Here is a 12,997-nt window from a genome sequence, read left to right as displayed (position 1 = left end):
CTTTTTGGATTTAAATTCTGTCCGATTCACTATAGAAACTGTAGAAGTCAAATAATCACAGACACAGCCACACATTTAGAGCTGATCTCATTTAGCGATGAGATAAATAACGTCTTTCTTTTGTTCATTTTTATTTTCAACATTATCCCCAACTTCAAGTTAGCTAGCTAGATCTAGCTAGATCTGGAGGCGAGGAGATGTCGCTCACCAGTGGAGGTGTGCCAAAGGGGTATGGATACCGAAGGAGGAGGAGTCTAAGAACTTTGATCAGTTCAGGACCTTCTCGTTGCTAAGTGCTGAAGGAAAGATATTCTTCAGCATTGTTGTCAAGCGGCTGACAGACTTCCTCCTGAAGAACTTATACCTCGACACCTCGGACCAGAAAGGAGGCATCCCAAAGGTACCAGGGTGCCTGGAGCACACTGGTGTGGTCACCCAGCTGATCACGGAAGCCCCTGAGAACAGAGTAAACCTGGTTGTGCTAGGTTGTATCTCGCAAACGCCTACGGCTCCATACCCCACAAACTAGTCGAGGTGGCACTGAACCGGCACCACATCCCAGGCAGGTTCAGGGATCACATCCGGGACTATTACAACAGCTTCAGGCTGAGGGTCTCCTCCGGGTCCACAACATCGGAGTGGCACAAGCTCGAGAAGGGGATCATTACTGGATGCACCATTTCAATGATCCTTTTCACACTGGCCATGAACATGCTGGTGAAGTCTGCTGAGGTGCAGTGCAGAGGCCCACTTACCAAGTCCAGCTTTCGAGCCACCCATCAGGGCCTTCATAGATGACCTGACCATGACAACAGCATCTGTCCCAGGGAGCAGGTGGATCCTGAAGGGCCTGGAGGAGCTGATCAAGTGGGCTTGCATGAGCTTCAAGCCAGCAAAATACAGGTTGCTAGTGCTGAAGAGAGGGAAGACCATTGACAAGTTCTGCTTCGTCCTTGACAGCACTCCAATCCCAACCATCACGGCGAAACCAGTGACAAGCCTGGGCAAGGTTTTCAACTGCAGTCGAGGGACACAGCATCCATCCATCCAAGTTCAAGGCCTGGATTTACCAACATGGTAAATGTTGGTAAATCCACGGATCCTCTGGCCTCTTCTGGTCTACGAGGTCCCGATCTCTGCAATCAAGGGCTTTGAGAAGAGGGTCAGTAGGTTCCCACGCAAGTGGCTTGGACTGCCTCGACGCCTGAGCAGCATCGCCCTGTGCAGTCAAAACAACATGCTGAAGCTCCTCATCAGCAGCCTTTGCGAGGAGTTCTAGGTGATCCATACAAAGGAGGTTCTGCAGTACCAGGAGTCTTGCGACCCAAAAGTCTCACAGGCCAGCATTGAGGTGAGGACAGGAAGGAAGTGGAGGGCACTAGAGGCAGTGGAGAACGCAGTCTCAGCTGCAGCACAGCCTGCTGGTGGGGATGGTGACCAGTGGAAGAGCTGGCCTTGGTAGCACTTCAACACCACGCTACGACAAGGCCCAGGGGAAGGATAGGAGGAAGCTGGTCCAGGCAGAGGTACGTGCAGCAGTCGAGGAGGAGCAAGCCAGCAGGATGGTTGGGATGAGGCAGCAGGAAGCTTGGACAAGATGGGAGCGGGCGGTGGAGCAAAAGGTCTCATGGTCTCATGGAGCTTTGGAAGGCCAAGCCTCAGCGCATTAAGTTCTTAATCCAAATGGTTTATGACGTCCTCCCGAGCCTGTCCAACCTATTCGGCTGGGGGAAGATCAACTCTCCAGCGTGCCCGCTCTGCCTGAAGACGGAAACCCTCAAGCACGTCCTCAGGTGCTGTCTGAGAGCCCTGGGTGAGGGGCGCTACTGCTGGCGCCATGACCAGGTGCTGAAGGTCATAGCGGACACAATCTGCAGTGGGATCAGCCAGTATAAGCGCCTCTGCCCAGTGAAGAAAACCATCTCTTTCGTCAGAGCTGGGGAGAAGTAAACACCTGCTGCCAGGTGCCTCTGGCCTGCTCACAACAGCACAAGACTGGGAGCTGAAAGTTGACCTGGGGAACCAACTTAGGCAACATTCCCAGACTTTGTTGCACACCCGATGACCCCAGGAACATCACTGATGATGTGTCCAGGTGCATCACAAGATGTATGCTTAACTAATAATATGGGACTTTTAAAGTTCTTCTAATAATTTTAAGTATAATTCCACAACAAAATTGCTAGGACTGTGAGGAAGAGGCTGGACACGTCATAATGGTTAGAGGCCTAGCAAGGAGACAAATAACAGTCTTTAATATCGAGGTAACACCCCAGAGGGAGTCACATCACCGTTGGACCAATATTCACAGTAAAGAACAACCTCATGGGTATGAAGCCTTTGCCAACACATGTGTACTGATTGAAAAGTTTTCTTCAAAGGAGATGACATGTACATGAGAATAAAAAAGCAAGACAAAAAAAAAAAGCTCCCTGGTTACTGTAAGAGTTGGCATGGCAACCAATAAAGCATGGCTCACGGTGCTTTATGGGAATTATTAGCAGGTACCGTAATTGTTAGGGAGCGAGTGAATATGAAAAAGAGCATGCAGGCTGGGCAAATCTTCTCTCAAAAATCAACTACATACCGATCTGTGAGCATTCCAGCTGTACTGTTAATCCAGCGGCATCTAAAATGGCCTTGGATACACCTGGGAGAGAAATAAGGGCATTACAGGTTCATGCTGCGATAATGCTGCCATTTGTAAAAAAACAATTGGTATTTTGAAGTAAAAACGAACTCCCCCACCTTCACTATGAGTTAAATATGAACAATAAAATACAAACACTAAATTGTTATTTACGTAGAAACGATATAGACAAATGTTGAGCTCTGCCAACTCAGTATTAGTGCAGGTGCATGGAATTAAACTTTCAGTGAAGTAAAAAGTCAAAGGCACCTTCTGGACAGAAGATGGACAAACATGTCACCCAAATAATTACACAAAGAGGCACAGTGACAAACTTAAAAGTGCAAGAACAAAAATGTTGAATATATCTTAAGCTGTTTGGTCAACATACATTTGGACAACATACATGAAATGCAAAACTTTATTTGCACTGCTTTCTACTGACCCCCAAAGTATATTTTGGTGGAAGAGGATGACGGAATAACAGGCAGACTGGAGTTTTAGTTCTACAAACAAATTCTCAGAGGCAGAGCCACAAATTATCTGATTGGTTGAGTTAAACTTCAGTGGGTGGAGCCAAAGAACAACTTTCTGGCTACATAACATGACTGGAACCCTGTGAAAAAGGCACGAGGTAAGAGAGGAGGAAGCTAATATTATGAAGCCTAGTGCTCTGCTACTAACTGAAAAATCTAGCAAAGTTGTCTAGGTTAGCTAGTTAGCTAGCTGACCTTCCAAGATCAAACTAGCTATACTACCAGACCAGACCAAAGTCCCTTCTTTTTAGTCACCTTTACCAGTTACCAAACTTGAGCACCAAAAACGGAGGTTCTTTGGCTCGGCCCACTGAGGTTTAACTCAACCAATTAGGTTCTGCCTCCAGAACAGCTCTGTTTGCATAATTAAACTGCAATCTGTGAATAACAGGCAAAGTAGCCATAAAATGTAACAAAAAGGAGAGGGCTTGGAGAAAAGTCAGCGAGGAAGTTGGATTACCTGGTAAATTCTGAAAATATGTGTCTGTTACTTTATTCCAGCTAGCGGTTGTACTTTACTGTGAACCAATTTAGCACAAGCATTAGCCCCAGTTAGCACAACCGTTAGCACAGCTGACTTTCCCGGCATAACGTTACTTGAATATTCGCGGGTTGTGTAAACACAAATGATCCCGCAGTCAAACTCGTGCGAATAATACGAGGTGAAGATTCGCTTTGTGTTTGGTGTGAACGCACCATTAAAGACCACTAGAGAGTGATAGAAATCGCAACACATTTGTAAACACACAGCAAAGCTACTGGACTACGGAAGACCTGTAAGACAAACCGTGCATAAAGGCTAATGGCTAAAATAAACATACCTATAGAGAAATATCACCGGTTACCAGTCTCGCTTTGCCAGATTTTTCTCCTGCTGAAGGTCACATGTCCCACAATGACAAGTGAAGAGGCAGGTAGCAAGTTTACTAGTTGAAAGGTTTACTCACTCGCTTCATCGATTCGCCATTACTCGGGCCGACTTTGAACAACAACAACACAGCTGCTGCTGTGTGGCTGTTTGTTTATATCATTATGTCTCACGGAAATCTCCATGTAGCACACATTAATTTCAGGATTGGTTACAGGGTCTGAAATCGCTTATTGCTTATTTGTTGTATTTGTTGTGTTCTTTCATCTTTCTATCTCATTTGATTTGAACTGCACTAGTTTACTTTTTAAGTCTTTTATCTTTTGTATGTCTTGTCTTGTACTTTTGCACTTTTTAATTGTAAATCTTTTACCTTTAATGTATTTTTATCACTCTGAAAAGCACTTTGAATTGCCCCAGTGTATGAAATGTGCTATACAAATAAAGCTGCCTTGCCTTGCCTATTGCAGGTTTAAACTGTCAGACTCTGCATGGGGTTTGATATGACATTCTCTCCCATACAAATAGAGGAAGAGACTGACATGTATCAGGACGAGGGAAAACCCAGAGTTATACGTTTACAGCACCGTGAGGAGAGACAGTCACCTGAATTGAGGTTAAAGTCCTTATTGGAGGAGTTGATGATGACATCGCTGGTCTCCTTGGTGATATCACCAGATGACACCTCTAAGTTGAGATGACCCATCTGCATCTGGTACACACCAAGGGAGGAGGACGATACCTGGCCAAAGGACGCTGACACACACACACACACACACACACACACACACACACACACACACACACACACACACACACACACACACACACACACACACACACACACACACACACACACACACACACACACACACACAACAGCTTAGCCATGCCATTACAAAAGAAATCATGTAGCATTACTTTAAAATTAAACCACAAAACTGGTTTTCAAGGCTAGCCAGTAGCTTGGATAACAGTAGTGGATTGTCAGTGTTCACCATTATAAGATTAAACTCTAAAGTAACATCTTGTGTGTTTCTCACAGAGCTGTGGGTCTGGAATGTGCAAATGCCCAAATCCCATAGAAACACTGACCAAGTGGCACTGACAGTCTTCTAGAAGAGGGGGGTCACCTCTTCATTTCCTTAAAGTGCTAGAACTATTATTATCATTAGTTGTTCAGTCTTGTTCATATGACCTTATACGTTTGACTATCACTTTATTATATTCTATCTGCATTAACATAATGCCAATGAATATCCAACACTATAAAACTGTGCAATCATCCAGATTTTGAGTTCCTTGGTTCCCAACCTGCAGATTGAATAAACCTGTCAAACTGCCACTCTTTCACGCGATCAGTAAGGTTTGTCTGGAGAGTGGTTACTACTGGGAAGGGACATGCTACAACAAAACTAAAGACTGTAACATTATCACCTCTTCCTACCTGACAAAACACAGAAATTGGGTGATTTCTGTGCATTGACAGGATGTTTAAACCATTCTACAAAAGGGGGAAAACGGTCAGGAGGGAAGAGGTGATGAGCTAACAGTGTTTACTTTTGCTGTTACTCCTCCAAAGTGTTGGCATGTCCCTCGGTCACCACTCACCACTCCACTAACTACAACACTGTGTGAAAGGCCTCTCTTCACAGACATATGGTCTGAAAAACCTGTGCAGGGTTCCCAACTGTGTGAGTGGAGCTGCTCAGTGGCCAGTAGCAGAAGTCTGGGGTTGTATTGGTGTGAACACAACCCAAGTGTGAATGAAGGTGTGTACTGTATGAATGTGAAGCAGGATGATGCAGAAAGTGAGTATGCATGCTCAGGAAAAACCCCTCTCTGGATAAGTAACGGTTGAAAACAAAGAGTCTTCTTACCTGAGGACTGTTGTGATTGGGTGGGTGGCTGTCTTCGTGGTGATTGGTCAAAATCACTTGCTTCATGTGGGATGTTTCCCTGGGCCTGACCTTTGAAATCCCTGGTAAAACACTGACAAACAGGAAGAAGGAAATAACTCGGTCCCACAGCTCGACTCCCTCTTCAGGCTCCTGTTCAGTGCCAATTTGACCAACTTTGCAATTCCCTGCAAAGTATTCATGTTCTTCCTCACTTCTAATATTTCAGGCACAATAAAACTGGTGATTCGCCTTCCCTTACAGGTGAGCAGGGTGCAACGACAACATTAGCGATAACGTTGTGCTGTACCTGTGTCTGTTGTAGACTCCATGCTATCGCTATGAGGGTTAGGGTTAAGCCGTCAAGACCTACACAGTTATGGTGGTATACATGATATCGCGTTTTCATTGTCAAGTTCCATTCACACCTAGAGCGACAATATAAAGATAACTACAAACTATAACGATGCACTGTTGCTCATTCACGCATTCACACTACAACAATATCGTCGGCGCCGAATATTCAGAGAAAAATGGAGCATAATTACTTTACAAACATACTTTCATTTTACTCGCTCTCGAAAGTAAATAACAACATAGCTGAAGGATTTGGGTTTGTGATTTGCAGCAAATGTGAGAGGAGCTGGCAGAATCAATAATGCTCTTTTACGGCGCTTTCATGACATTATTGTGCTTTGTTTTTATGAGAGCTACTGGTAGTCACCAAGTGAAGCTGTTCATGTCTTTACCAGTTGGTGACTCTGAACACCACATCTACTGTAGATCAAAGAGGCTAGTCTCCATGTTGAGAGAAACACCTGGAACCTCACCATGGCTAAAGAGGTTTTCAATAGGCTACTCGTTACCTTCCGGTCATAGCCATTAAAAAGATAGGATAATTACACATTTGCCCTCGGCAGATCAGGTTGGCCAAGACATGATGCTATTTTGTTAGTTAGCAAGATAACTAGCAAATACTGCAGTTCTCTTGTTAGAGGACTGAGACTCTCTGTGCCATTATTTGGTGCCACCAGTGTTCAAATGACATTGTTCTCACCTGGACAAACAAACTGAACTAAAGGAGGAAACACCGCAGATTTTGAATAAAATGCTCAGAACATGCTGGCTGTGAACGCTCCCTTAAACACACCCAGCTATCAACAAAATGGAAACTCACATCAACAGTTTGGCTGTCACTGGGATGCACCACAATGGCCACCTCTCTCAGATGTTGTGGAGTTCTTCTGCGGCTGTAGGTCTGGATCTCCCTCAGCAGCAGTCTGGACACCAGATCTCTGGGGAAGCTCAGGTTGCCTGTACCGATGGCTGGGAAAGACAGCGATGCCATTTGAAGCTTCTCAGCTTCTTCCAGGCAATATCTGATGATTGATATTAATTCCTGACATAAAGAGAAGACATTGAGAAAAGAAATAAGACAAAAAATGAAAAACAAAGTCTGTGGGGTAGACAAGCTGTGGTACAGAGCAGTAACATGATGGTAAAATAAATTCCATGAACTCATGGGGATGGTGGTAACTTGAATGTCAGATAATCTGACTTGCCCCTGGAAGGTTGCTGGTTCAAATCCTCTAACTGGCTTCTAAGTATGTTTAGATTCCTCACATCCCTGGTCTTAATTATACCAAATATAACAACCCTTGCTGTCCTTACTATTGGTCCTAGTAATATTGCCAATCAAGGAATTTAAGTTTACCCTAGTGTTGCATTCATTTAAAGTTGCTATGGATACGAGTATCAGCTGTCTAAAATATAATTTAATGATAATAAAATGATCATATAATGAAACCACTCACCTCCTCTGCCCGGCCAGCTCCATTGTCCCAGTAGGGGCAAACAGCATGGAAGATCTTCTGACACTTCAGGTTGAAGCCGTTGGTGATGATGACATCACCGTACTGCAGCGTGGCCGCTCCAGCTTCCAAGTTGATGGCTGACTGGAGTCCAGGCCCAGCCGCCTCCAGGATCGCCTTAGAAATGGCTCCTTGGTTCAGGGCCAGGTTCTCTGAGATGGTGTTGACGATAATCTCAGTCTGGGGGCCAAAACCGAAGAGTCGTACAGTGAATTTAGACGTTAATCCATAGTGAACCAGTGGTTCCTCTGACACACTGCACCAGTGACACCAAGAACAATTCATGTACATTAGGTGACATTGTGGTTTGAGATCATCCTTCAACTGGTGGACCAGGCTTCAAGCCTCTCATGTCAGCCAATGTCTGCCCTGCTGAAGCGTCCTTGAGCAAGACACTAAGGCCCAGATTCACTAAAGGTTTGTGCTATGTGGGCCAGGGACAGTCTAGACAGTCTAGAAGCCCTGATGAAAAGAGGCCCTATTACCTATTGCTTTTAGTCAGTAGTCTGGGGTGTCATTCTGGCTGCAAAATCTGCATTAAACCACATTCAAATTCTGATCTTCAAGGGCAATGTTGTCCAAGCCCAGTCTGAAAAACAGTAACCAAGAGCTAGCAATATAATGATGATAAAGGAAGGAATGCACTAAAATCAAGGGTCTGGTAGCAACGTATCACAAAACGTAACGTATGTTGGTGACTATTCACTGCAACAACAGCGGAAATATTGGGGCATTTACTCGTTTACTCCTCCCCGCCGTCTCGTTCTGTTTCCTGTACAGGATTTCTATCCCTTGCCCCCAGACACTTGTGTCTCGCTTTGTGTCGCGCAAGCTTCTGTGTTTCTCAGACTAGTTGTATACAGACTAGTCCAGGAACTTTTCACAAAAACTCAGCTATGCCATCTAGTGGATGTTTTTATCCAAAGCACCTGACAATTCCATGAGTGCATTCATTTTTAGTAAAAAAAAAATAAATCTGAAGAATGATTTAAATAATGCTTTAAAAGGTATCAAAAAGGGAAATCAGGGTGTGTACTCACAAACTGGTCTTGGATATTTCCCTTCCTAAGAATGATCTTCAGACCCTCTGGTGTGACCGTGGTGATTCTGTCCTGCTCCACCCTCCCAAACCTAGAACCAATAAGAGAACGACTCAAGAATGATGTCATCACACTGAGGAAGTTCAGTCTTAATGGGACCAGAATATTTTTGTAAGGACTGTTGTTATTCAGACATCGAGGAAAATGGGCAGAAGGTTGCTGGCTAGCAAGATAGCAATAAAATGTCAATGCAAGGTCTATCAATCAATCAATGAATCAGTCCAGTCCAGTCTTGGTCTTGACTCCGGTCTTGAAAACTTCTACTTTTTTTACTCTTGAATTTATACTCTTGAATTCATTTGTCTCATGCCTATTTTGACTTGGACTTGGCTACCACTATGGGATGCTGATGTCAACTTTTTCCTGCCTATCTAAAAATTCAAGAAGTGGGTAAATTTATCACCCCTACAAACAATTTAAGGGATTTCACCTGTAGAAACCTGTTTATGTAATGGTTCTCAAATTCTGTGCCTTGATTTGTCAAAATCCTTTGCACTGATTCGTTTGATGGGTAAGGGTAAGGTTCAGACTGGATTTGCAAATAGATCTACATCTCTGTTCATCCTTAAGAAACTTTTTTTAATCATAATTTTTACATTTGGAAAGACATGTACTACATTGGTCTTGCTCTTGAATAGGATTTGCTCTGGTCTTGGTTTTGACTTAGTCTTGACCCCATTTGCACCTGGCCTTGGAAGTGACTACAGCTCTGATTATTTACTTCCACAAACTGTCACTCAGCCTCTTAGATGTAGTTCCAGGAAGCTAAATATCTGCATCACAGGAGTCTAAATAATGCCCCTTACCCTCCTCTCTCTGCCCCAGCAGGCCTGAAGTTTCCCCTGGGGCTCGGAGCTTCCAGGCCTCTCGGAGATCCAGTTCCTCTCCTGCCAGCTCCTCCACCTCCTCTTCCTCGTCCTCCTCCTCTGTCGCTCATCCCATGGCTCCTGGGTGACTGGCCACCATGCGCACCCTGACCTCTCCCCCAAGACCCTCTAAGAGGAGAAAAATAATCATCATTAAAACATGGTGGTTCTCACCTATGGATAAGGACCAAAGGGGACTCACTAGATGATTTTGGCAGTTGTGAATTGTTTAAAGTAATAATCTCTGAAATTTTCATAAAAATACATTTCCATTTTGCTACTCTCTGTCGGAGACTGACTGATAACTAACACAACAGTGATTTCACCTACAGCTAGTTCATGAAACCTTTACATTTGCTACATGTTTTGTCTAGTAGGTATTTCCAGGGACAAATCCTCTGGTGATGCATTTTATGTTTCCAGTTTATTTTGTAATTAACAGAAGAAGAATATCTGGGTAGTTAGCATGAGCAGCGATAGCCACCATGGCTGAACGACAAAGAAAAGAGGAAATCAAACTGCATCAACAGAATGACACATCACAGCAATGAGCGCTTAGCACTAAAGATGGCAAAACCAAAAACCACAAAATAACTAAATTAATTTTTCTTGATAAATGATGATTGTTAAATATTTGCAGGCTGTAGGCTTCCTCCAACAATCAATCAAGTGAAATATTTAGAATAAAGTAAAAGTAAAATCATTGTTTGCTGTCCCAGTTCATCTTCCTATGCATGCATGCCCACTTAAGGAGTTCCGAGTAGCCATTTCCTTTTTTTAGGGAGATACTTGCCAAAAAAGTTGACAACTACTCCAGTTAATGTTACTGAAATGTGGGATACATAGCAAACAGTGACACTATTCCATTTAGTTAATTTCTATCTAACTGCCATAGCCTCTGCAATCTGTTGGTGTTGATTAACACTGCCAGAGTTAGAGGTTCCATTCCTACTGGGACCAAATGTCATATCTTTTTAATATATTCTAATCAAGAACAAAGGTCATTATAATGATCTGTTTTACTTTAATTTACCTTGAAGACCCTCTGCCTCTTCCGTCTACCTGCTCTGGTAATGTCATCTCGGGTCCAAGGTCAGAGAACTCTTTGTTTACAGCCTTGGCCAGGGATCTCACTGTGTTATCGTTGTTGTCCACCAGGTGAATCTCAGTCAACGAGCCCAGACCTCCCCGACTCTCACAGCACTCCCGCACTGCCTGAGCTATGGTCTCAACGCAGAGTTCAAGAGGAAAGCCAAACACACCAGAGCTGATTGCCGGCAAAGCAACAGTGGAGCAGTTGACTGCCGCTGCCTGTCTCAGACTTTCTTTAACAGCGAGCTTCAGACGTGACACTGCCGTCTTCTTGTCAGAATCAGAGAACCGCGGACCGACTGCATGTACCACATACTTGCAAGGCAGGTTACATGAATCTGTTACCACGGCGTCACCTGGACGTAGACGGCCGTTTTTGGAGATGTAGTCGTTGCTGAGTTTCTGCAGTTGTGGTCCTGCGGCCTCGAGCAGGGCCTTAGCCAGGCCCCCGATGTGCTGCAAGTCCTCATTGGCTGCGTTGACCACTGCGTTGACATTGAAGCTGCAGATGTCCGCCTTGCTGACTGAAACCAGAACTCCGCTGGCTGTCTGCACTTTGCAGTAGCATGACGTTCCAAGGCCATATTCTTCCTCATAGTACTCTTCCTCCTCTTCCTCTTCATTCTCTGGATGCAGCACTACCACACAGCTGAACTCTTTCATTACTGCAGACAGAAACAGGCTTCCTTGAGACAGGAAATACTTCTTAGCCCCGGGTTTGTCGACTGAGAAGTCGTCAGTGAAGAGAGAAGCAGCCAATTCCTGAAAGGAGCCCATGGCTTTCTGGACGTGAAGACGAGCTCCAGAGATGTTGATTCTTGGCCTTGTGGAATTGAAATGGACTGTCACCTCATCAGCTTTGGCAATACTGGTCCAGTCTTTTTTCTCCTGAATGAACTGAACAACAGCGCAGGACTTGACACGAATGACTTCTTGAACTCGTGAGTAATTCACAACAAATTCATTCAGGCTGCGGCTGACCTCTTTCACTGGATTAAGGAAGCCGGCCACTGTTATTTTGTCTCTTCTCTCTGGGTGGGTCTGGATAATCACTGTTCTCTTCTTTGAGGAGTTGTAGGTGTCTAAAAGTTGTTGGTTCAACTCCATCCACTTGGGCATTCTCAGCACTTCCTGATCTTCAACATCCAGTGTCTGCAGGGACAAAACCATCTTCACCTTCCTCTCAGCATCAGCAAGGATGTTATCAGAGCTTCCTGTCAGGACAACTCCTCTGCTCTCAGCGCTGTAGACGGCACTTATGCCTTGAGACGTGAACAGGTCCTGCGACATCTCCATGGAATCCACTGTCTTGAGGAAGTCTAGGAGATTTGGGTCCACATCCAGCTGTTTTTTACTCATCTTCATGTTCCTCTCCAAGATCCAAGACTTTGCCCGATAAACCTCTGCGCTAAGTCCTGAAATGGTTAATTTCTTGGTGTCTTCTCGGTAGGAGAGGATCAACTCGGGGGAAATGTCCAACCCTGCCTTCTGTAACCCTTCCTGCTTCAGGATGTAGAACATAGGAGGGGACATATCCATCACCTCTGAAACACCATCCCTCTGCCGTTCAATCTTATTCATGGCCCTAAGAACAATATTGTCCACAGGAGCCCTGATCCGTTTCATGTCGTCAGCCCGGCCTGCCACGGTCAAAGTCCCCCTGGATGCATCCATCACCAGGACAGCGTCTTCTTTTACGACCGAACGGACGTCTTTCTCTGCTGCTTTCCATGCTGGAGCATTTGCTGCACACTCGAAGGCTGTATACTGAGCCAAGAGCTGACGGAAGGCCTCCAAGGCTTTACCCATCCATTCATCCACATGTCTTGCAGTAAGACCTTTCTGCCTCAACAAGGTAGGGAGAGGGCTGAGTTTCACCTCTGGTTTGTCCAAGTCCACACTGCAGAAGTAGGGACTCATCTGTTCATTGATGGTTTTTAACAGTTTCTTCATCAGAAGGAATTTCCAGACAACATGGTGAACGCTCTCTGTGAAGGGCTCAGGCATCTTCCATGTTGGTCTCTCTTTGCCATACAGGGCAGTGCCCAGGGACTCGTAGTACAGATACAGCTTGACTGGGACCGAGCGGATAACATGGTCTTCTTTCTTGGAAATGCTTCTCACAACTGCAGCAATA

The 12,997-nt window shown here is 44.8% G+C and overlaps 1 protein-coding gene across 1 annotated transcript in view; it reads right to left on the bottom strand.

Annotated features, from left to right (window-relative positions):
* LOC139648428 (protein mono-ADP-ribosyltransferase PARP14-like) overlaps nt 1-12,997 on the bottom strand; it is a 35,735-nt gene that overhangs the window by 14,321 nt on the left and 8,417 nt on the right. Inside the window, 8 exon segments of the mRNA XM_071524546.1 lie at nt 2,588-2,650; nt 4,640-4,789; nt 5,914-6,025; nt 7,109-7,330; nt 7,746-7,982; nt 8,843-8,933; nt 9,709-9,897; nt 10,802-12,986. Of these exon segments, the coding sequence (XP_071380647.1) occupies nt 2,588-2,650; nt 4,640-4,789; nt 5,914-6,025; nt 7,109-7,330; nt 7,746-7,982; nt 8,843-8,933; nt 9,709-9,897; nt 10,802-12,986 (3,249 nt within the window).

Source organism: Centroberyx affinis, unplaced genomic scaffold (genome assembly GCF_046629955.1).
Source record: "Centroberyx affinis isolate AG114_WGS23_722 - 3 ecotype Tasmania unplaced genomic scaffold, CSIRO-AGI_Caff_v1 ptg001200l_1, whole genome shotgun sequence".
Taxonomy (NCBI): domain Eukaryota; kingdom Metazoa; phylum Chordata; class Actinopteri; order Beryciformes; family Berycidae; genus Centroberyx; species Centroberyx affinis.
Note: the sequence above shows the minus strand (reverse complement) of the source record. Positions and strands in the feature narration are given on the sequence as shown.